Below are 25,264 nucleotides of genomic sequence, written 5' to 3' on the forward strand. Positions count from 1 at the left end.
GATTATGTCACTATGCTCTACTATTGCATTGTTCATTTAAAAAAAAACTTTTGAATGATGTATTACAGCGTCATATACCACTATCAAAGTTCTGCTAGTGCTATTTATTCAAAATTTTAAATACATTGAAAAATTTTTAAGTAAAGAAAAATTAGACTAGAAAAATTTAGGCGCACTTTGCGGTTTAATTATTGTTTAAACATGTTTACCTACTGATAATGTAATATCGAGCTATGGCACCTTCACCATTCAGAAAAATTAACGGAATACTATTAGTTAGAACTATATATAACTGTTACTGTTAAAGCACGAGATGTTTTCAAAGTTGAGCGTTTCCTTTAAGCATGGATTTTCTCGAAAAATAGTAATGAAGAAAATCGTAGTAATTAAAAACAGTTTAATTCATAATTTACAAATGACAAGTTCAATACGTACTAAAAAATCTAATTTAACAAAACCACCGTACCATGTGTACACAATTTAAACACCGATGTACGTAATTATCAGACTGCGGACGTACTAATGACACTAATGATTAGATCAAGTACAAGACAGTAAAAACATTTGAAGAATTTAAAGATACTATTATATTAGATCTATGCAGAAGTTTTAGTCTTTTTTAACCGGTCATACATAATGACTAGACTGCGAATCTTTATGCAAAATAAAATTGTTTTACCAGAATTGCAACGAACTGAAGTGAAATAATTTTCTTTCTTATTATGTTTAGCAAATTGAAAATAACATAACAGTGTGTTTAAATTTTTGCTATTTAAAATCACACCTACTAATTTTTGCCGTAAATGCATAAAATCCACAGTCTAATAATGACTTATAATTGTTATAATCTCCTGCCTTTTTGTGCAACCGTTTGTTTGCTACCTTTATACCTCGTACACTACCGCTCAAAAATATCGTCGATGAACTCGTATTTAATTTTAGTGTAGTATTGGCAAGTTCCACATACGTAATTTTTAATTTAGAACGTTAGATATTTCATAAGAAACGAATGAAAATCGATTTTAGTCACTATTTCAGCCACTGAAATAACCTTTATGCAATGCTAATACATATTTCGCAAGTGTCCGGATACTTTTGAGCGGTAATCTATATATCGCGTATAACTGAAAGGAATAAGACAAAGGCTAAAAACTGTTGCAAACGCCCAACATTATTTCCTACTAGTTCGCCCTTAGCACTCGGCGCTATTTTCATTCCAGAACTAGATTTCTCTCCCGTATTAGAATATTATCATTTCGTTCATACGAAACTGATCCGATTACCACATATAATATTCAAACGTTTAATACTCTATTCAATACAAATTTTGTAATATTTTTTTTAAATTTCTTTGAAATAATGGCACAATAATTTCTAGTGGTGCTTCAGAATCACCACTCGAGTGCAGAGGGTTAAAAATATTAAAACTAGAAGTAAATGTCACAGTGGCTCCAGTACCTCCAAATTACTCCGTACAACCTTTATTTCGCCTAAAAATCGGTACTCTAGTAATACCAAGGAATAAATCGAGTAAACGTATCTCCGCCGATCCCCTAATCCCGGGTCGGTGGAAATTTATTTACACGGTGTCCCGCAATCGAGTCTCGGAATCACGGACTCGTGGAAGGTGGGAGGACAGTAAGTGGAGCATTAAGTTCGAAATTTCGGTACACGACGTACACAATCGGGGCGGTATATGCGCTATTCTTGGTGGACGAGTCCAAGAGCACTTGATAGGCTAAGTAAATCAGAGGCCTTTGGTCAAGAGTAGAGCCTCCACTCCGTACAGAGGGGTTCACGATGGCGGAGGGGCAGGGGGGAGGGGATTGGGAGAAGCAATAGTGGTGGCAGGAGCAACAAAGGGTTGGCTAAGAGCCTCTTCACCGACCGCTCGCTCGCTTCCTCCGACCACCAAAGCATCACCTACTTCTCGCTGCAGCGAGGCTTGCTTGCCCCGTGATGTGATTGCTACCGAAATGTGTTTACCGTAAACCGTATCAAACTGTCGAGGTCGACCATCACCGTTACCATGTCTTTTCCCCGTGCAACATCGATAAAAGTAGGCATCCGTCCCTATCGATTCGGCAACGGCCGTGCCGTCGCATCCGTTCGTCTCCTGGAGCTTTGAAGTGCCCCTTTTACCCTTTGTCTGGTACCCGCTAGTTTAGAAGTTCCCGGTGCGGTTGCTAGCCGGGAAACAGCGTGCCGAAGTTTACCTCCTCCCCTCCCCTCTCCCCCACCCCATGAGGCCCCGGTAACGTTGTTATTTGCGAAAGCTCGGTCGCTTTCTTCTCTTTCTTCTTCCTTCTTTCCCTCTCCCCCGCCCTTTTAATAGCTCGGTAATTAAAGGGATGGCCGAACGGTAATGTAGTTTGGCGGCGCTTGCTCAAATTTTGCCATCCGCCCCGCCATCCTTATGCAACGGCGGCGCTGCCGTGGCGGGTTGTTAAAAGACACTCCGTTGCTCGCCTAACTTCTCTGCGTACGTGTATTCGCGAGTTACACGGGCCGAAACAAATTTGTCCGTTGCACCGTTTCAGAACGGCGTTTGCACGACGCTGGTCGACCGACATTTGTAACAAGTTTTCCATATTTCGAACAGGCAAATGGCCGAGTGGAATCTGTAGAATATCGCCAGCGGCATTGACACGTGGGTGATGATCGTCCACGCCCACACGCCGAAGAACTGCAAATGATCGGGACGAACACCGGCGCGGGATTTCTCGAGCGTGTTCACCGTCCAGAGCGCGATGTTGACGACTATGAGGAAGGTGATCAGCTCCTTGCCGGGTTTGTCGTTTCTCGAGCAACGCCTTCCCCACGCGATCTAGAAAATTACGCGAAATTGAAGCTACTCGAGGAAAATGATTAGCTCCGGCTAAAGCGGATCGATCCGGCCGCTTACTTTAATGAGCAAAGTTTGGCTGGTGCTCTGCATCAACGCCAATAAATCCGTGATCAACGAGAGCACCCAAGTCGGGCCCATCGTTAATATATCACCGACCACGCCGAAAAGACAGTGCAGATAGACGCCGGCCTGCGCCGCTGCCAATAGCGTCGTGTCCAGCTCCGACGGTTTGATTATTTTTTGCTGGAGCTCCTGCAGCTTCACTGTTCCGGCGATCGAGGCGAGCATACCTGTAAACTTTCCACGTTAACGGACGCTTTGTTTAACAGAGTATATATGCTGCTCGACGGATATGTACTCTGTACCTAACGCTAATATAGTGGCATCCAATGCAGTGACCTGCACGATAGCTATTTTCATCTTGGCCTCCTTCAGGACGAAGAACATAATCAGACTTAATATCGTCGCTGCGACCACCAATATCCCGCCGAACAAACCTCTGGAAACCAGTTTCGATCAATTCAAAATCATTTAGAAGAGAAATTATTTCTAAACTAGTAGTCCGCGATAAGGTAGAGTGACCACGTTACCGACAAAAATAGGTGAAAAATGGTTTCACGTGCCTCAACTTTTCGTCCTTATATGAGAATATTTTTCGCTGGGAAAAGCCTACTAACACTAGGTTCACGGAGCACTAAAAATGACTATTTTACATTTATAAAAATAACACGAATGTATTACCTATCCAAAATGAATGTACCCAAGGAAATCAATTTGCTAAATAATTCCTCATGGATGCATCTCTACAAACTCAATATTCGTAAGTTAAAAACATTAGAATCCGTAATTCTGACGGGTCCCATAAATCTATGGCCAAGACTCCGTAGATTCGCGATAAGGTAGAGTGACTACGTTACCGACAAAAATCGGCGAAAAATGGTTTCACGCGCCTCAAGTTTTCGTCCTTATATGAGAATATTTTTCGCTGGGAAAAGCCTATTAACACTAGGTTCACGGAGCACTAAAAATGACTATTTTACATTTATAAAAATAACACGAATGTATTACCTATCCAAAATGAATGTACCCAAGGAAATCAATTTGCTAAATAATTCCTCATGGATGCATCTCTACAAACTCAATATTCGTAAGTTAAAAACATTAGAATCCGTAATTCTGACGGGTCCCATAAATCTATGGCCAAGACTCCGTAGATTCGCGATAAGGTAGAGTGACCACGTTACCGACAAAAATCGGCGAAAAATGGTTTCACGCGCCTCAACTTTTCGTCCTTGTATGAGAATATTTTTCGCTGGGAAAGGGCTCGTTCGAAAGAGGAAGGTCCATTCAAGCATTTTTATGCCATTGCTAGAAAATATCTCCAGCTACGAATTGAGCTATATTTTGGTCTTGATTCTCTGCGAAATAAAGCCAAAAACTTGAAGCACGTTTCTTAAATGTGACAAGTTTAGTCACAGACTTGAGACCCGTCGGATCAAGACCAAGTCCGATCTTAAGTCACGTGACTACCCTTGGCTGTTAACATGATTAACATTGACAGCGATAATTAGATCATATTCGTTCTTTACAATCGAATTAAAGCTATTAAAAAATGACATATGGAACTATGGTAATTTCTCAAATAGTTCATCGAACGATGTCCGCGCCATGTCAAAATAATTGAAAAATTGGTCCTCGTCTGAGCGCGTAAAATGTACCTTCTAATATTCTGATCTGTTTATAGGGTGTACCCAATGCTTTCTTGATTTTTTCTTTCTCATTTTTCATAAACTATAAACGAAAATAGACGGTTCTACATCGGCCATCTTGTTGTACACCGTGTACCGATTGGAGAAAGTTACGCAGAACAAAACCAACGCTCCACAGTGTCGCGAATGGCCATTTTAGGTGGATATTCTTCTTTCGGAATGTTTACTGAGCCTAATTATACCCATAATAATTCCTTTAATAGCGATATAAGTGTCGAAATCAATACGTGAAAACTGCGAACCGTATAATATTTTTCAATATAAATATTATTTTTAAAGGTTCCACATATGTTGAATCTCATCTCATGACCTAACAGAAAATTTCAATCGGTTTTGAAGAAGCATGAAACAATCTATGATTTTTTTCCACCTAGAATGGCCATTCGCGACACTGTGCGCTCGTGTGATCCTGGCCTTAAGGGGGCCGGCATGGTTTGAAATCCACATACGTATGCAAGTGTCAAAATCTTGACAAATTGATGCTTCAATATTGCAATGAGCAGTTTAAAACTGGTCACTTGTGTTTCCTAAAAGTCCAATCTAAGTTTGCCTGGAGCCCAAATTGCGAATTTCCACCTCACCCTGGAGTAATTTGCAATATTCGGCAGAAAATTCGCTTTCTGAAGCAAGTATGACGTCACAAGATGGCTGCCGCTGAGAGATTCTTCTCTTAAATTCGAGAGATTTAGTGTTCGTATCGAAAAAAAGGCTCTGTATAGACGTAGCAAAAACATGTAAAAACACGGTGGTATGCATTTTTAATTGATTACTTACTTATTTAAGACGTAAAATGTCTAGAAAAAAGGCACAATTTTGCGGTTCCGCTTAAGGGCGACGACCTTAAAGCTTGGATAGGACGGCACGAAAGAGTGACTTAAAATCCGAACGGTAACGGTATCGCATGAACAAATGACCGGGGGGGGTGGGGGGCGTCTTATTGATTTAATTAAATTCCTGTCTGACCTGTGAGAGCTGCTGCAATCTATGCTAAGATGATACGAAGATCTCGTCGAGCTTTCGCCCTTTGCGTCCGTCTTTTCGTCCACCCTCTTCCACATCTCGAACAGTATCACTGCGCAAATTAAACTGAATTCAATTGTGCATGGAAAAAGGAAGGGGCTGGCGTCTCGCAGCAAAGACTTCAGGATCCCGTCCTCGCCGTCGTGCGTATGGCCCAGTTGTTCGATTTCGTGTTGCGTCTCCTCGACAAGCGCCTTCGGTGGTGGTGGTAGTGGTGATGGTGGTGGTGGCGGTGGCGAGAGGCAAAAGACAAGACAAACGGAATGGATGAGTGGCCGTGTGAAAAATTTACGTAGTCTTGTGTATGTACGCGCGTGTATGCAGCGCGATGTCGACAAGAGCTGTCGGCCCGGGGAATGATTGTTAATATTTGCCGCGTTTCCGCGACGCGCTCCACCATAAGTTCAATATCCCCTTGTGATGCCGGAATTATTTCACCGTGTGATACGTATCCACAAATGCACGAACGAACAGCCCGTTTCGCGAATGCTAAATACTACGAATCAATATGCGCCACGCGTCGTCCACCAGTGAATTTATATTTTCTACTCGTCCCCACTCTGGTCTCGCCTCTGCTTTTCGATGTTTCCAAGCATTCTCTGATTTTACGATGTACGAGGGGGTCAGTCGATAAGCAAATTACAGCACCCTCTCACTTTTGTTTCGAGGGAGGCGTGTCTCTAACCGGTAGGCGGCTGTATAGAAGCAGTATTAGGGTTGATGTATTGTATAATAAATTTCAACTTGATTGCATTCGTCAGTCGTATACTACGACCTAATAATTATGTAGAGAGCCATCTGTCGAAAGCGTTCAAGTTCTAAATCGGTGTTGTCCTAAATAAGTTATCCAAAATACCTGTATCGAAAAAAATGATCCAAGTAACCAAACGTTAATTAAATAGAGTATACCATTCGAATTTCGTCTAATTTAAATATGCAGATACCAAAAGATCAGCGCATATTATTAATTTTTCTAACTATTTAAGACTTCGATACGTAGTCTAGTTCTCTAAAGATTCCTGCGAGATTTAGGCCTATGCCGGAGTCATTTCTGACCCACGCGGAAATTACACGGATACGTATCGACGGTCGCTCAAGGTTATCCCCACCGCTACTCAGTGTCATCAGATTAAGACTCGTCTCCCACTCTACCTTACCCCTTCTACGACGCTTTTCCCCCACTTTCCGTCGGCGTGGTCACGTGACGCGTTCCGTCTCTGTCGCGCATGCGTCACAATGTCACGTGACTAATCCGGAGGAGAGAGGGTAACCGTACTCCCCTCAATTGCCCCGGTCCGGCTTGAGGGCTAATAAACGACCCTCGAATGTTTCTGTGACTGTACCAGGAATATGATTGTTTATTGTTTTATTTTTGTGTCGCATATTTTGTATGTGTTATTTGTGTCGCTTAGGAAGAAAAATGCCACGAGGATAAAACTTCCTGACAGAGAGAAAGCGATGATTAATGTTCTTCGTGTACAAAGTAAAGGCAACGTCTACATTGTGCAAAAAAATTGATCTCTCCAAAAGTGCAATTGCAGACTACATTATTAAAAGACGTAATCGCGATTGAAAAAAGGCATTCCGATTGATCGACAAAGCTGTCTCCTCGAAACGAATGAAAGATGGTTCGCGCCATTTCCAAATCTACTGAATCATTGACTGATATAAAAAGGGAGTGCCAATTCTCCTTTGTCCATGTGTCATTTTCCATTTGAAATGTATCGGAAGGTACAATCGACAGGTCCTTCCAGTTTTAAATAAAAATCAGAGGAACATTTTTCGTAGTAAGGTTGATTTAAATGATTTTTTTTTTTTTTTGTAAAAGCTGAAATTCAATTAAAAAGTGGAGCTTCCGTTCGCTGTTGTTATTATATTGTGAGATCATGTTTCGCAGATAGCTAAGAGTTTCGTAAATGAATTTGATATAGTCTGTTTGTCATAACTTTATAAATGCTATGCAAAGTATACGCACGGCTACCAACGTTGTTGAAATGTTTAATAGCAAATTAAATTAGCTCTGATAAATCGTCCAGATGTGACGGTTTACAGGACAAACGTATAAATTATTTAAACCCTATCCTATCAATAGGAATTTAAATTGAACGAGTGGATATCTCGTTACCAGAAACAAGCGTGTTTTCCATCTTCCACTTGAAGCCACTTTATACTGAGTACTGTGCGCACAGGATAATACACTCTTCGTATAATACAATATTTATGCGAATACTCTTCTACCCGGACTTGTGTGCGCCGCTGTTCGAATTTTATAATTACCTCGAACGAAATATTAATTAATCTTACATTCGATTCGTACTGTCGAGACTAGAGACATTCAGTATCCGAAGGTTGATGTACAATTCATTCGCACGTTTCAGCTGTCGTTTCTTAATGCTGCATTAATATTCATAGCGCAATATTTTGATACCGATATCGTCTCTAAAAGGGTGTTTGCAGATTCAAGTGACTTAAAATCCTGTTATAGCACTCAATTCAATTAGATACTCTATAGAAAGCTAACAACCACGAAACGTGAATATTAATAAAATAGCATTTAAGTGTTTTTCTTGAAGTCTTGAGAAAGTGACATAAACCTGTATCCAACTTTGTGGAAATGATTTAGAGCGCTAGAATAAGGCAAAGCAAATGAAAGTGATACTTGGCTAAACAATATATGAAAATTATTGGATTGTTGACGAGAGGGGACCTAAGCAGATGCGGTCATTTTAATTATTCTGAACTCCTATATTCAGTAAGAAAAGAATTGATCGTTATTGTAAGACATGGGAATGAAATGAAACTGTATTTTTTCTTCTAATCACTCGAATAAGTCGAAAATAGTGTAGCAACTGTATTTTTTCTTTTAATCACTCGAATAAGTCGAAAATAGTGTAGCAACTGTATTTTTTCTTTTAATCACTCGAATAAGTCGAAAATAGTGTAGCAACTGTATTTTTTCTTTTAATCACTCGAATAAGTCGAAAATAGTGTAGCAACATTCTTAACACTATACGTATTTAAAATAGTACATATAAATCCCTATTTGTGTATCCCTGTTTGTAATCCCTATTTGTCCCTGTTTTTTTTCTGTCCTATTTGTAAATAGTACATATTTCTAAAAATTACAGGATTGAGTTTATTTAAATTCTGCGCGGTATTTGTTATCATTAGACTGCGGATTTTATGCATTTGTGACAAAAATTAGTAGGTGCAACTTAGAACAGTGACAACATTAGAAGAATTTATAGATTCTGTTATATCATTTTCAATATCAAAAAAGTTTCATAATCAAAAAGAAATAAAATTTTTATTTCACCCCAGTTTGTTCCAATTCAGATAAAAAGTTTTTATTTTGCATAAAGATCCGCAGTCTAATTATGCTGAAATAATTTTTTGTGAAAGCATCTATATAATTTCAATAATTTTAAAATGAATCCGAAACCGGTCATTTGAATGAGGGCTAAATTTTTCTTAACGTCTTCAGCGATTTTTGAATTTGACCTAACTCATTTTTGTCATAAATGTATGAAGTCTGCAGTGCATTCAGAGTGGTATAAGAAATTATACGACTCGACCAAAATTAAACTTGAAAAATTCAAGTCAAGAGTGGAAGGATGAAAATTCGAATGTTTAGAGTATTATGGAATTAAAGTGTTACCTGCAACCACTCGCAGAGGTTGGTAGCGATCATGTGCATCAGGCCCAATTTCGCGAGGGCGGTGTGCTTCGAGAGCTTAAGGCTCTTGCTGTTCAGAAATATGAAGTGCATCTGAGCTGTGACCAACAGCAGCCTGGCTCCCGGTGTAATCGCCCTAAACGGGCCGGAAGCTATTTCCGCCCCAATTTGCAATCCAGTAAATACCAGCGAGCCGGCGCCAAATCCCACTGCGCCGAGTCTGAGACAAAAGCTGCCGTACTGTTGCGTCTGAGAAACAAAGATTTCATTCTACGTATCGTATTCTTGCATATTTCCCGCTAACTAGAGAACCCTAAACCATTGATCCGCACGACCAATGCGAAATATTCGAAGTACCCCTGAAACGTGGACAGTTAGCAAAAAATGATCGAACTTAATATCCCTTGTCATCAAAATTTATCTTCACATTCTCAACAGTGTTTGAAAATCACTGTGAAATAGCTAATAGTAATTTAGCATTGAAAGCTATCTTTTATTTCACGTCTACACGATACATGTCCACAACGCGGGCCTACCCAGGGACATGTATCGGCTAGGAGATACTATTCTTTGATATACTGCACGTAGAAGAGGACAGTATAATACGGGTCGGGTCTATCGGTGTGAACCACTACTAATTCAATTACGAAGCTTCTTTATTTTTTATTATTTTTTTATGAGACTTTCACCGAGATATTTGTGGAATTTTTCAGATTAAAATGACACTAAACACGATATAGTACTGATGATATTCACTTGTGCAATGAACGACGAACGTTCCTTCCCATTACAATTATATTACATTGTTGTAAAAAATTGGTGAAAAATTAGTGTAAACATGATCCGAATTATATCGTGTTTGGTTTCGTTTTAATCGGAAAAATTCGACAAATATATTGGTGAAGGTCCCATGAAAAAATAATGACTTTTATCGGCTAGATATTTGTGACATATACCGAGAAAAGACTGTGCTTGTATCCTCTTCGCTTCGATCGCTTGAATAAAATATTCGCGATCTGAACATATCAATTTGAAACGAAATGCCAGTTTTAAAATTATTTTGGACATAGACAAAATTAGTTTATCATACGATACTATTCGAAAAGATTACCTGTCCGGCATTCTCCGTTTCTCCTCTCTCGTCGAACGTGAAGGTCTGCTGTTTCTTCGCGTTCTTCTGCGTCAGATTCCTCACGGCTTTGTCCCTCAACACGATGACGTACATCGCTACAACGAAAGCGACGCTGACCAAATACAGGTACAGGTAAAATCCCTGTAAAAACGAATTGTCGTGTTGTTCGATGCGTGCGAGTGGAATTACAACCAGCCGGAAGAGTTGCTCGTACGCGAAGCACGTTGTTCGAGAGAAAAAAAAAAGAAAAAACAAAATGCTCGTCCCGGTTTTTCTTTCTATCTAACGAGTCACGGATCGAAATTGTGAGAGCGAGAAGCTCGGGTCACCTGATTCATATACGGCGGGACCCTTTCGGTCACGCTGGCTGTGACTGGCACCGCGACTCCGATGACGATCAGCAATTTCGCGTAAAGAGTGCTCATGATCGATACCATTTCCGAGTGGCATTTTCTCCACTTCGTGGGCTTCGGTCGTTGGTCCATCATTTGCTGTTTAGCTGTCGACGAAAGCGATGGTTCGGTGAAAGTGCGCAACAGCTGCCTGCGCTCCGATTTCGAGGATTTTTGGACACGTTACAAGTTATTATTAACTCCCTCAAACTCTACAATTTGTCCCAGAGGACATCCGGTAGATTGTTTTAACAAGATAAGTGAATTTAGCCCGTTGATATTTTCCCAGTAGAAAATGTCTTTTTAGAGAACACAATTTTAAGCCTTGTGGAGAAGTTCAGACGTTACAAGTAGACAAAATAAAAATTTTCTTCGGAATTTTCAACAAACTCGAGTGAAATAGAAATTTATTTCCTTTCTCAGTATTTTTAATAGCTCGAAAATAATATAAAAGTATCTTTAGATTCTTCTAATATTCTCACTGCTTCGAATTGCACTCACTCATTTTTGTCAAAATAAATTGTCTAGTTATAAGTCTCGCTTACGAGGGAGCATATCCAAGTCGCATATTTTAATAAAACTTTTTGTAGTTCCTAGAAAAACACTGAAGGGGTGAAAAGAGCCCTCAAAGTTGGGGGTGAAAAACGTACTTCATCGAATATCTTGGGGACTATTAGACCTAGAGGAATGGCGTAAATGGCAAAGTCCTGTGGTCCTCTTATAAGGAACAAATCTGCGGAAACAGATTTCGAATATCACTGTTTGTTTAACACTAGGTTTACGGAGCATTAAAACCGAGTATTTTACATTCCTTTATAAAAATAAGAAGAACGTGTCTATCCAAGTTTTCAGCCATTTTTTAATTAATACATACCTAAGGAAATAAGTTTGTCGAGTAATTCCACGTAGATGAATCTTCACAATCTCAGTAATCGTAAATAAAAAATATTAGAACCCGTCATTTTGACGGGTCCCGTAAACCTAGTGTTAAACAGTATCTTAAAAGTTCGAACTTCTTTTTACAAGTTTTCGCAATTTCCCTTACTAATACTCGATTTTTATACAAGCCCGTGATCTATGAATAAAAATATGAGACACCTGTTTTTGGATTTTCTCGTTTTATACGAACGGAAGTTCTCGAGCTCGTTTCGGAGATGAGAAGATATAATCCGTGAATATAACGTTGATCTAAACGCGACTAAACATTTCAGCGCACATTTTCGTTTTATTATCGTTATTGCTTAAGTGACCGCCATTGGTCCATTATCCCCTAAGCAGCTGTTCCGCAGTTTGATCGGCGGTCGCGTTCCGCCGGTTTCGCGGTGTTCATTGCCGAGAAATATGGGACCGTTTACCTTTCGTGGCCTCGAGAGCGTTCACGGGGACGCATGCGGCGTTAACGGGCGACAGCGGCAAGAAATTCGGTCGCTGTTTCTGCGGATCGATGTCGCTTTTCTCCAGGTGGCTCTGGTTGTTCAACACGAGCGTTTGCGCTTTGGATCCGGGCGGTTGTTGACCCGTCAAGAATTCTTGGTCCTGCGGTATACACGACGGCAGGGACATGTTGCTGCCTATACCTGAAATCAACGCTCTGTCGACAGGAACGAGCACGGACGACGCATCTTATGTAGTTCGAGTTTGTTTCGATCACTCCTAATTCTGATGTTGCTTCGTCGTATTTTTTCTTTTTACATTGCATTTAATTTTTTACCATTTTTTTATATTGCATTTATTTAGCGCCGATGGTATTACAGCCGCGACGTCGCGAACCGTTTTTCACATCGGTACACTGGCCGATACGAATCGAATCGAATCGAATCGAATCGAATCGAATCGTTGAACCGTCCGATCGAAAATATTCCGTTCCGCGAGCCGGATTCAATGATCGTAAAATTATACGCTCTCCGCGTCGAAGTGCGTCCGCGTTTTATGGCCGAAGCACGCATGAAACCTATCGAATTTTAGCGCCGTGTCGCCGGGTTATTAAAAACACTGGCGACGATTCCCGATGTTTTTCGCCCGGAAAACAAATGGAGAGTGCCGGCAGAAAATTAGAAATTTTCGCCAGTATATTACCCGAGAAGGCCTCTTCGGTGGTTGATCACGGCAGTCAGGGACATGCTTTGTCGCCGGACGTGAGACGTTCTTCCTCGGGCCGATGCGAAGTAATCTCTCCCATCGACCTCCGGCAGCAGCGTTATCGTTCGCATTGCGTCGCGATTCTTCAACTCGGAACTTGAACATCATTCGATCGAGATTCAATCTACAATGTCGATCACATCGACGAGGTCTCGATACGTGTGAAAACTCTGGCACTACGTTTGGGAAATCATTATTTACCTATACCGCGTTTACTCGATATATTAGGCTGGGGAAAAAGAAATCCATTATTTTTTCCGGTAGACGGCTGTAATGATCGATATCCCGTAAAGTATCGATCAAACAATCTCAGATTTATGCTCGTTGGAAAGGTGACATTTCGCACGAAAAAAAATTCAATTTGCTGTTTCTCGTTTGGTCCATTCAGTTGTGAGTTACAGGGTGTTCAAAATGGAAGTCAACAAAGAGAAAATTCGGTACATTTTACAGGTTTTCTTTGATAAAGGCGAAAATGCAAGCCAGACGGCTGAGATTGTGAATGGTGTTTATGGTGCCGATACTGTAACAGCCAATTATGTGCAATTTTGGTTTCGTCGATTCCGTTCAGGTATTTTTTTTTTGTCAACAACTGGACCGTTTGAAGATACCGATTGACCAGAAACGGCCAGAATTGGCCAACAGGAAAGGTGTTGTATTCCATCAGGACAACGCCACCACACGTGTCTATAGTGACTCGCCAGAAACTCCGGGAGCTTGGTTGTGAAGTTTTGATGCATCTACCATATAGTCCGGACCTGGCACCAAGGGATTACCACGTTTTTCTTGCATTGCAAAACTTCCTTAGTGGTAAGAAATTGGCATCAAGAGAAGATTGTGAAAATTGATCACTAGAGTTTTTCGACAATAGGGACCAAGACTTCTATGAGAGAGGCTTCATGAGGCTACCTTTAAAATGGCAACAAATTATGGAACAAAACGGTGCATATTTGACCCAAATCGGACAATCCGAAACATGTTAAATAAAGTCTTGAAGTTCACGTAAAAATGATGGATTTCTTTTTCCCCAACCTAATATGTCCGAAACACGGGTCTAGGGACATATATCGGCTAGGAGATACTATTCTTTATTCTTTAAAGGACAGCGAAGCTCTAGAGGCACCTCGCGGAGTATACACCGCGGTAGTGGGGATAGTACCGCGACATTTATCATGCAGGCGTTGGCGACATATACAGAGTGTTCATTTGGAAAACTTTCCAGCCGAATATTTCGAAAAGTGTGGAAGGTATTAAAAAAGTGTCAGACACGTGTCCAAGGATTTAGAGGGGGAAATAGGGCGGCAGTATCAGTTTCTTGTTTGGGTGGCGTTTTCAAGGTCATTTGAAGGTCAACTTTGGTTTTTCGAATGGAAACCTATATTGTTTATTATGGGATCTTATTGTACGTAAAAAGACCAGCAATTTTCGTGGGGTACTTTTTTTTATACGCGCTTTAGTTTCGGAGATATTTAACACTAGGTTTACGGAACACTAAAAGTGACTATTTTACATTGATTTATAAAAAAATAACGAGAATGTGTCTATCTAAATTTTTAGCCATTTTAAAAATAACATATACCCAAAGAAATAAATTTGTTGAGTAAATTAAAGATATTAGAACGTGTCATTTTGACGCGTCCCGTAAACCTAGTGTTAAAGAGAAGTAGAGCGAGGCATATTATTGTGTAAAATTCTTTGACGCAAATCGTTTATGTTTTCCAGTTGTACTAGCACGTGCCGTTTCAACACAAAATTGTCCTCTGTTCTTGTTTATGTTGTCTGTCTTTCAATATAAGATTGTGCTATTTAGTCAAGTGTGAATCATCGTAATAAGAGATACTATATCCTGGTACAATTAATAAAATGGTCTATTCTTTGGAAGAACGAGTAGAAATAATTTTTATTTATGGAGCTGATGAGTGTGCTCGTCGAACCGCCGCTACGTTTAATGAGAGACATCCTGATACACACGTTTCTCGTACGTACGTGTTACAATTAGTTGCAAAGTTCAAGGAAACTGGATCGGTGACAAATTTAAAAAGAAACCAGCCAAAATTTATAAAAGAAGCTGATCAAATCGAAATTATAGGACAGTTTACTGGGAATCCTACTACTTCAATTCGAATAATTGAACACCTATAAAAAATATAGGTTTCCATTTGAAAAAACAAAGTTGACCTTCAAATGACCTTGAGAACGCCACCCAAACACTAAACTGATATTTCGAGATATTTGGCTGGAATGTTTTCAAATGAACACCCAGTAGAGTGAGCACTGTATATTAAGACAGGGTCCCAAAAATGTCAAGATGCGCATGATTTTACATTTATGCTATCTCTAGAAGTGAATATTCTAACTCTATTACATTGAGTTTAACAAAGTATTTAGTTTACTAGTTTCTTAAGTTCAAATTAATGCAAAATCGTGTATCCCTCGAATTTCTTGTGATCCTGTTTGAACGAACTGATAAATAATGATTTTCCAAGGATGTGCTTCCACTGGTAGAATTTTGCTCCTCACTATATTTAACCCTTAGCACTCGAATGGCGACTGCAAGGCGTCACTAAAAATTCCTGTATCATTATTCAAAATATTTCACTTTCGTGTGTATAGCATGAAAAAATAAATATAGAAGGGAAATATTCGAGGTCGGGAGAAATGTTTCGTTTCGGAGTTAAAATGGCTTCGAGTGGAAAGGGTTAATTCTGTGTCACGTTCTCAAGTTCAACGTGCCATTTCGTTCTCGCGAAGAATCCTCCGCGAAAGTGAGGAGATAAATTTTCACGAGTATCACGCACACCTCTTCTCTTTCACAGGCATATCGAGACGACGCAGTACGCTCGATTACTTTGACTTACCTCGCATTCGATTGACTATTGATCATAGTCTGTTCTCGTTGTCTCTCGAAGAGGAACGTAACGGCCTGGAAGAAAGAGCAACCGTGACAGTCCTCGGTTCGTCCCGAGTAGCTTTGTTCATCAAAATGCGCGTAAGACGCGTCGCGTGGTTTGGAAAAGTTCTTTTTCCTTTCTTCCAGCAAACGTTGCGTAACAATCGTTTCGGTTTATTCGCCGACAATGCGTCAAACTTTACCTAGTTCGTTCCGGGGTTGAGTGAGCTCGCCGTGCTGTATTTACTTGGCTGTTCTCCGCGGCAGAAACTTGGAAATTTATTCCCAGGGAAATTCGCCCGCGTTTTGAATTTTTAGTAGGCTGGCCAACTTCTTTCTTCGCGGCGACCCGTTACGCTTAAACACCTAGAAGCAAACGATTCTCTCAAGCACGACAGAGAGTTCACGGACGGAGTTGGAACGGTAATCATCTGTGCCGTCAAATTAACTACGCCTAATTGCGATGCACATACTCATCAAATTTCTCGGTGATCACGCAAGAATTTTTACGTTGGTCCAAGATTGATTTTACATCACTTGTGTCATTTCCACATTTTTCTATATTCTTATATCTCTACCATTTTAAATGATTGCAATTTATATTCGTGCACAATTGCTAAAATTCTACAATAATTTAGTATATCGTTAAAAGTCCTGCCAGGTTTACAAAGTCTTCAAGGATCCTAGATATCCTTGCAGGATTAGGTATTCCCGAAAGGACCTAGGAAAACACAGAAGTTCTCGGATACTTCTCAAAGGACTCGAGAAGCCCTCGAAAGGATCTCCTTTAAGGGAGTCCAGAAGAGTTCGGAGAAATTCCTTCAGAGGAATTCAGATGTATATTGAAGAGACTCTTTCCCATGGCGACCCAGAGGTCTTAGATAGTGTCCGCCTCTGGGGAACTCAAAGAGGGGTCCGTCCCATGTGAATCCGGAGGTCCTCGGAGAGATTTCCACAAGATATTACCAAAGTTGCAGGAATTGGCTGAAGTAGCCGAAGGAAGGGAGCAAATATGGCCAGAGGGTAGGCTAGTGGCCGACGTGGTCAGATCATCTCGTCGTGCTCGAGGTTACCCCGAACTCGTTCCAGTCCCAAGGGTCCTCTATCCTGGAGGCTCAAGGGACACAATTTTCGGGAATTCACAAGTTTCATTTTTCGAGAATTCAGCTCGAAGTGTCCAAGATTCTTTTGCGATTCCAGATACCGTGACACAAAATTTCTCCGGCCACAGTCTAATCATTTTCCAACATTCCTACTATCTGACAAATTCTGGTGAAGTTCTCTAATAAGTTGTTAATAGTTTTACAATCTCCGTTTGGAAATAAGATTTTGGAAATGAAACAGTAATTTAGTCTAACAATTTTCCAATATTCCTACTATCTGACAAATTCTGGCGAAGATCTCGAATTATAAATAAATCTCTAATAAGTTCCTAATAGTTTTACAATCTCCGTTTGGAAATAAGATTTTGGAAATGAAACAGTAATTTAGTCTAACAATTTTCCAATATTCCTACTATCTGACAAATTCTGGCGAAGATCTCGAATTATAAATAAATCTCTAATAAGTTCCTAATAGTTTTACAATCTCCGTTTGGAAATAAGATTTTGGAAATGAAACAGTAATTTAGTCTAACAATTTTCCAATATTCCTACTATCTGACAAATTCTGGCCAAGATCTCTAATAAGTTCTTAATAGTTTTACAATCTCCGTTTGGAAGTAAGATTTTGGAAATGAAACAGTAATTTAGTCTAACAATTTTCCAATATTCCTACTATCTGACAAATTCTGGTGAAGATCTCCAATAATAAATAAATCTAATAAGTTCCTAATAGTTTTACAATCTCCGTTTGGAAATAAGATTTTGGAAATGAAACAGTAATTTAGTCTAACAATTTCCCAATATTCCTACTATCTGACAAATTCTGGCCAAGATCTCTAATAAGTTCTTAATAGTTTTACAATCTCCGTTTGGAAATAAGATTTTGGAAATGAAACAGTAATTTAGTCTAACAATTTTCCAATATTCCTACTATCTGACAAATTCTGGCCAAGATCTCCAATAATAAATAAATCTCTAATAAGTTCTTAACAGTTTTACAATCTCCGTTTGGAAGTAAGATTTTGGAAATGAAACAGTAATTTAGTCTAACAATTTCCCAATATTCCTACTATCTGACAAATTCTGGCCAAGATCTCTAATAAGTTCTTAATAGTTTTACAATCTCCGTTTGGAAATAAGATTTTGGAAATGAAACAGTAATGTAGTCTAACAATTTTCCAATATTCCTACTATCTGACAAATTCTGGTGAAGATCTCCAATAATAAATAAATCTAATAAGTTCCTAATAGTTTTACAATCTCCGTTTGGAAATAAGATTTTGGAAATGAAACAGTAATTTAGTCTAACAATTTTCCAATATTCCTACTATCTGACAAATTCTGGCCAAGATCTCTAATAAGTTCTTAATAGTTTTACAATCTCCGTTTGGAAATAAGATTTTGGAAATGAAACAGTAATTTAGTCTAACAATTTTCCAATATTCCTACTATCTGACAAATTCTGGCCAAGATCTCCAATAATAAATAAATCTCTAATAAGTTCCTAATAGTTTTACAATCTCCGTTAGGAAATAAGATTTTGGAAATGAAACAGTAATTTAGTCTAACAATTTTCCAATATTCCTACTATCTGACAAATTCTGGCCAAGATCTCCAATAATAAATAAATCTCTAATAAGTTCCTAATAGTTTTACAATCTCCGTTAGGAAATAAGATTTTGGAAATGAAACAGTAATTTAGTCTAACAATTTTCCAATATTCCTACTATCTGACAAATTCTGGTGAAGATCTCTAATAATAAATAAATCTCTAATAAGTTCTTCATAGCTCTACAATCTCCGTTTGGAAGTAAGATTTTGAAACAGTAATTTAGTTCCAGTGCTGTACCGTATCCTCACAGAATGGAACAATAAATCATTCTGCGCGTCAGTTTTAAACTGAGCTAATCACGTGTGGTCCGTAAACGGCTCAATGAAGAAGTCGGACAACACCAGTACGGATAATCGCGGCTGTAAATAAATACTTTCCACTTGCCGATAGGCGACTGGGGGAAAGAGTGAAATTATTTTTCGAACGAATGAATTTATTTTCGCAGAGGCATCGACGTCATCGTTCCGTTTGAAGCCGAGCGAAAGTTTCGGAGCGTGCCGCAGCCGATCATGTGAAATTTGAACTTCATCGCCGGCGATTCCCTGACACTGAGCTGGCAACATTGCAACGCGACAGCGGCTGTCGCCTAACCGGACCAACTTCGCCAACTTTCGTTTGAATCGCGTTAAACGAATCCCGGTAAACTGTGTGACGCTATCGGCGCGTCAGTCGAGCAAAACGTTCCGCCGCGGCGTGCGTTAGGCGTGGTAATGCAATCACTGTGTTACGCACACCGGCGACCGTTCACGGCGACGTGAATCACACAAAAGCCACTTCCAGCACGCCTTTGCGAAAGGTAAACGCTTTCATGCGTCCGTCCTCACGACGAAATCTCGAGCGACGACTCTGTCTTTTGTGCGCTACGCTCGTTTCCGCGCGTTACACTTAGACTGCACGCGAGGAATTATGAACTTTCGTCCCCCCCCCCCGTGGGAACGCCGGTTCACTGCAAGAATTAAATAGTGTTTAACGCGTAATTAGGGACGCTGTCGATTCACTACAATCTGACACGGAAAGCCTTATTACTTCGGGAACTTGAACAGCGTTCTTGACAAGATCCTCGCAGTCAAGGTTCCTCTTCTGCTAGGAGCCCCTCCATTATGTGTCCATTTCTTAACAAATTTTACGAATTACAGTGATTTCTCTGTGCATGGTGTCAAAAAATTATATGTCACGGCCACCACAGCGTGATTCTACACCTACGATTTGGTGGAAATTGACATAAAAAACTGCCCGCAAAATTGACCTTGATCTTGAAAATCAAGGTCAAAAAACAACAATTTTTTTGTTTCATCGTGTTCTACTGGTCATAACGATCAACTTTGTGAAAGAAACCAATGGGGTCGCGTCTCAACCGTTTTCTTAAAAAATGATGTTGCATTTCTTATAATTTTTCCAGCTATGGTGGCCGTGACATATAATTTTTTGACACCCTGTACAGGGTGTTTCACCTAACTGGAGCATCTGTATAATCTCGCTTGATTTTTATGATGGAAGAAAATTTCACGGGGAAACATTAGTCGGTTCAGAGAAGCAAATATTATGATGGGCTAAGAAAGTTCAAGGTTATATTTTTTGAGATTTTAAGGTCATCGGTGTTTATTTAAATGGACTTATATATTTTTATTATCGTTATATGATGGTTGAGGTTAAGACGAATCCACCGACCTGTAATATCATGACCTTCACGTGACCTTGAGTAGGAAAAATTCATAAAAGTAGGGCACTTGATGCAAATAGTCGATGACGTGATCCCCCTAGGGTTTCAAGAAATGTTCTTGAACCTTGACTAATGATTGTAAACACGCTTACAATATATTGTAAACACTGATACAAATTCTTCTCCTTTCGGTGACTCTAATCAGTGCGTCTAAGAAATTCATTTATTCGTCTGTGAAAGATGACGGTACTTCTCTGAAACGATGGTGTACAGTGATGCAGAAAAGATAGAAATGATTTCAGTTTATGGGGAGGCTAAAAGTAACCCGATACAAGCATCTCAACTGTACGCAGAAAAATACACTGAGAGAAATCATCCTTCTCGACAAAGTTATGATCGCATAGTTCAATTGTTTTGTAAAACAGGGAATATTAAATCACTGAACAGAAAACGATCAAAGCATGCTACTGGAGAAGATGCCGAAACTTTTGTATTGGCTACGGTCAATATTGATCCGGCTGTCGTATAGCGATAATAAAAATATATCGTTCCATTTAAAAAAACATCGATGACCTTGAAATCTCAAAAAATATAACCTTGAACAATTTTTTTTTGCCTATTATAATATTTTCCTCTCTAAAGCAACTAATGTTTTCCTCTGACATTTTCTTCTCTCATGAAAAATAAGATATTTCAGATGCTCGAGTTAGGTGAAACACCCTGTATATGTCGCCAAGGCTTGGCTGATAAACGTCGCGGAATTATCCCCACTACCGCGGGGTACACTCCGTGAGGCGTCAAGAAGCTAGAGGTCTCGGACAAACATAACACAGGTCGGATATGTCTCCTACACGATGCATGTCATTGTCAAAACCCGCGTTGTTGACACATATCGAGAATTCACTGTATTTCTACCGGTAACCGGACACCATATTTATTTTCGCTTTATCATTTGCAAATGACGCAGACAATCCTACGCTTGAACGTACAAAGGCGCTATTTTAAGTAAAACCGTGTGCAAATTTAATCCTGCAATGATATCCTGGAATCCTTCATGACCCCGACAAAATTTCTGTACACTAATTTTCGCTACTGTACTGCGCGACAATTGCAAATATGAAATGTCTTTAATTTCTTTTTTACCATTTCGGATTTTCAATCTTAAATTAGCCTTAATAAATTTTTACAGAATTTTAGAAACGCCCTAGTGAGTGATAGCTTCACCAAACATGGTGTCAGTGAAGGGTTAAGTATGTATCCAGTTTATTAAGTATTTCGTGTCGCATTATATTGATTCGATAACAAAGGTGCAATTAAGTTGAAAAAATGATCCTGCAATGATATCCTGGAATCATTCATGACCCCGACAAAATTTCTGTACACTAATTTTCGCTACTGTATTGCGCGACAATTGCAAATATGAAATATCTTTAATTTCTTTTTCACTATTTCGAATTTTCAATCTTAAATTAGTCTTAATAAATTTTTACAGAATTTTAGAAACGCCCTAGTGAGTGATAGCTTCACCAAACATGGTGTCAGTGAAGGGTTAAGTATGTATCCAGTTCATTAAGTATTTCGTGTCGCATTATATTGATTCGATAACAAAGGTGCAATTAAGTTGAGAAAATGAGGGCGAGCGAGGATTGAAATTATTATTTCATAAAATTCCCTTCCGCGAGCAACGATATCCGGGGATTCTCTGAAATAAAATACGGTCGGAATATATTTGACTGTCCGTGCTGCGGAAAATTTTAACAAAATTGTCGACGTTCAACGGTCGACGCTCGCGTCTCTCTCTCTCTCTCTCTCTCTCTCTCTCTCTCGCTCTCTCTCGCTCGCAATAAACGCGACACGAACTCAATGACCGACAATCAACCGATATGCATAATAGAATAGACGCGTTATTACCTTTCGAGTTGACGAATTAGTTGATGTCGTTTCCAAGCTTTTCGAATTGCCGCTTTGATTAACGAATCGGGGACAGCCGGCGCACAGATGAAACGCGGAATCTGGCGCAGCTTTTTCACTGGCGACAAACCGCGATTGAACGTGCAAAACAAAAAAAAAAAAAAAAGAAAAGAAAGAGAACGAAAAAACAAAAAAGTAATAAAATATCATACGGACGAACTAGAACGTATCTTTTATCTTCTATCTTCCGGACTCGCGAATTAAGAAAAATGGTTCAATAACTGTCTCGGAGGATGGTCTGACGCGACGATCGACGAATTCGGACGCAACTTGCACTGATCTGACGGGAAAAACACGGCCGACGTACCTTGTCCTGGAAGTGCAACGACAAACAGTCGGTGTTGTCACGAAATTAGCGAGAAATTGCGAGAAACGGCGGGAATCTGGTAGTTGTGAACGGGGAAAACGCTTGTCCCCTCTACGCACGCATGATACGCACGCATACGCGTCGATCGAGCGTGTGTTAAGACCGTATACAATATTAATAGGAACGGTTCGACGAAAACCGGGTGTTCACCCGATCGATATTCTAAAATAGATCTAATTCGTAGATGACGATTGTTTATTTATGCGGAATATTTCGAAATGCGTGACAGAAGCGGCAACGGCAACTGCGCGGCGTGCCCCCCCCGGTATTTGCATTTGTATTGCTTGATTACCAGGCAGTGTAATTTCTGGCCGCAGTTTTAGGAATAATGGAACCAAGAAATGACGCATACTCGCAACGGGGAACTCGACGTTTTCGCGCGCACGCCGTTAAAGCAGTCGAACGTTCGTAGCCGCGATCGCGCTCGATTATAAAATTATCCAAAATTGGGGGGAGGGAGGGGGAGAATCCGCGTTGATCAGGAAACATGTAATCCGCCGCCTCGTCGAGTAGGCATCGTCGCTATATGTATTTATAAATGCCGATGAAGTCGGGCGGCATAATTTTACGGGACTTTCGCGAGCGCGGGCACGCGGAGTTTATGGGATGATTTTCTGTAGCATAATCCGCGCGAGCCAGTTAAGTGGAGTATAAGCCGTTAATGAAGCCTGTATCGTCATCCACGCGGAACGCCTCGATGTGTTTGCCGAAACAGTTCGAAAATTTAGACCGAGCCCGCTAAAAGGCACTAATTGCAGGCACAGCCGATAATAGTTAGTACCCTGGGCCTAATTATCGTGCCGATGTGCAGCCGACGATCGATTCGACAAATCCTGATTTGCATCGGTACGCCGTTGTCCTTGCCACTTTTGATCGGCCCGTGTAAACGGCTAATGACGGTCTGTCTGTCAATTAAACGTCAACGACTCGAACGCGCCGCGCCGCGCCGCGCCGCGCCGCGCCGCGCCGATTGACGCCTGCGCTCCCAAGTGCCGCCGCTGCCTTTCCGTGATTGCTTTTCGTGAATAATCTACGAAAGCAAAGAGGATCGAACGCGATGCGACCCGATCGAACGCGACGCCATGCTGCACGCCGCGCGCCGCGCCGATCCGCGCGGATTGGTGCACGCGCAAATTCGATTCCCAACAGACGCTCAACTTGACGAGAATAATTCCGCTAGATCAGTCGGTTTGACGGCAGCGTGGCGATGAATAGTAATGTCCGGATTAGATACGGTTCCGGATTAATAACCACGTTTTACCGCGACTCCCGACGATGGAACTGGCCCTTCGCCTGTCTGTGTCTTTCGTACGCACATGCATGAAGTTGACCGAAGCAAATCGAGCTGATCGTCCGATCCGATTCTGTGCTCATGGTCCTAGACGCAAACGGCGGTACGATTACACGTAGTCGACATTTTGTTTTGGAGTGTTTGCTTTTGTCTCATTCTCTTGTCCGCCATCGGTACTGTAATACTGCACGCATATTGTACAGGGTGTCAAAAAATTATATGTCACGGCCACCGTAGCGTGATTCTACACCTACGATTTGGTGGAAATTGGCATAAAAAACTCCCCGCAAAATTGACCTTGACCTTGAAAATCAAGGTCAAAAAACAACAATTTTTTTTTTGTTTAATCGTGTTCTACTGGTCGTAACGATCAACTTTGTGAAAGAAACCATGGGTCGCATCTGAACCGTTCTCTTAAAAAAAACGATGTTGCATTTCTTATCATTTTTGCAGCTTCTTTCTTTCGTTCTGTAGTTAGGGAAATAGGAGTATCGTGATTATGATAATTTCATACCCAACGAGATAGCTTACCGATGGTACCCGCTGTATGATAGTACGCTATTTACTTATACACCTTTTACTGTATATTGGCGCTGGCTGTAAAAAATTTACAAATAAAGAAGCTGCAACAATTATAAGAAATGCAACATCATTTTTTAAGAGAACTATTGAGACGCGACCCATGGTTTCTTTCACAAAGTGGATCCTTATGACCAGTAGAACACGATTGATAAAAAAAAATATTTTTGTTTCTTTGACCTTGATTTTCAAGGTCAAGGTCAATTTTGCGGGGAGTTTTTTATGTCAATTTCCACCAAATCGTAAGTGTAGAATCACGCTATGGTGACCGTGACACATAATTTTTTGACACCCTGTACAGTGTACTACCAAAAATTGTTGCCTTGATCCTATTGTGACATTGTTAGAATGTGTTGTTAGTAGACTGCGGATTTTATGCATTTACGATAGAAATTGGTAGGTGTAATTTTAAGTAGCAAAAATATTGGAAACATTTAAACATACTATTATATTATTTTCAATCTGCTGAACATAATAAGAAAGAAAATCTTTTTCACTTCAGTTCGTTGAAATTCAGGTAAGCAAATTTTATTTTGCATAAAGATCCGCAGTCTAATTTTATTAGACTCAATCGTAAGGTGTGTCCCACGAGCTCTGCCCACTTGAATATCTTGGTTATTGCAAACAATACGTGAAAATGTTGCTTACAGAAGTTGTAGGGTTTAAGAAACTACATAATAAATGATATTCTTGCAAGTGGAGGCGTAGAGAAGACATAGAGGTCACCTTTGCTTTTTTTAACCCTTAAGTGCACAGGTAAACTAAATATTAGGAACAGGAATGCATACACGGGGTCCATTGAGGACCCCACTTACCTA

The 25,264-nt window shown here is 40.2% G+C and overlaps 1 protein-coding gene across 2 annotated transcripts; it reads right to left on the reverse strand.

The window, feature by feature from the left end:
- Positions 1 to 1,341: 1,341 nt before the first annotated feature.
- LOC143352938 (proton channel OtopLc) lies at positions 1,342 to 22,255 on the reverse strand. 2 transcript variants are annotated; one of them, XM_076785985.1, is made up of 12 exons: positions 22,150 to 22,255; positions 16,067 to 16,229; positions 15,832 to 15,896; positions 12,914 to 13,072; positions 12,193 to 12,428; positions 10,775 to 10,944; positions 10,425 to 10,586; positions 9,296 to 9,562; positions 5,581 to 5,831; positions 3,214 to 3,347; positions 2,906 to 3,138; positions 1,342 to 2,827 (listed from the first exon to the last, which is right to left on the reverse strand). In XM_076785985.1, exons 3-12 carry the CDS (start codon positions 15,855 to 15,857, stop codon positions 2,537 to 2,539), a joined length of 1,929 nt encoding a protein of 642 aa, XP_076642100.1. In that variant the 5' UTR covers positions 15,858 to 15,896; positions 16,067 to 16,229; positions 22,150 to 22,255; the 3' UTR covers positions 1,342 to 2,536. The 2 variants fall into 2 exon arrangements, with proteins under 2 accessions (XP_076642100.1, XP_076642102.1); XM_076785987.1 differs by having other exon boundaries at positions 15,832 to 16,229.
- Between the last annotated feature and the right edge of the window lie 3,009 nt (positions 22,256 to 25,264).

Source organism: Halictus rubicundus, chromosome 3, assembly GCF_050948215.1.
Source record: "Halictus rubicundus isolate RS-2024b chromosome 3, iyHalRubi1_principal, whole genome shotgun sequence".
Taxonomy (NCBI): Eukaryota; Metazoa; Arthropoda; class Insecta; order Hymenoptera; family Halictidae; genus Halictus; species Halictus rubicundus.

What these genes read in the sequence shown, in the direction of transcription:
- LOC143352938 (XM_076785985.1), bottom strand. Translation starts at nt 15,857, where the DNA reads ATGATCAATAGTCAATCGAATGCGAG. An exon ending in AATAGTCAATCGAATGCGAG is followed by an intron (nt 13,073 to 15,831) that starts GTAAGTCAAAGT and finishes ATGATGTTCAAG; the next exon opens with TTCCGAGTTGAAGAATCGCG. An exon ending in CACCGAAGAGGCCTTCTCGG is followed by an intron (nt 12,429 to 12,913) that starts GTAATATACTGG and finishes TCCTGTCGACAG; the next exon opens with AGCGTTGATTTCAGGTATAG.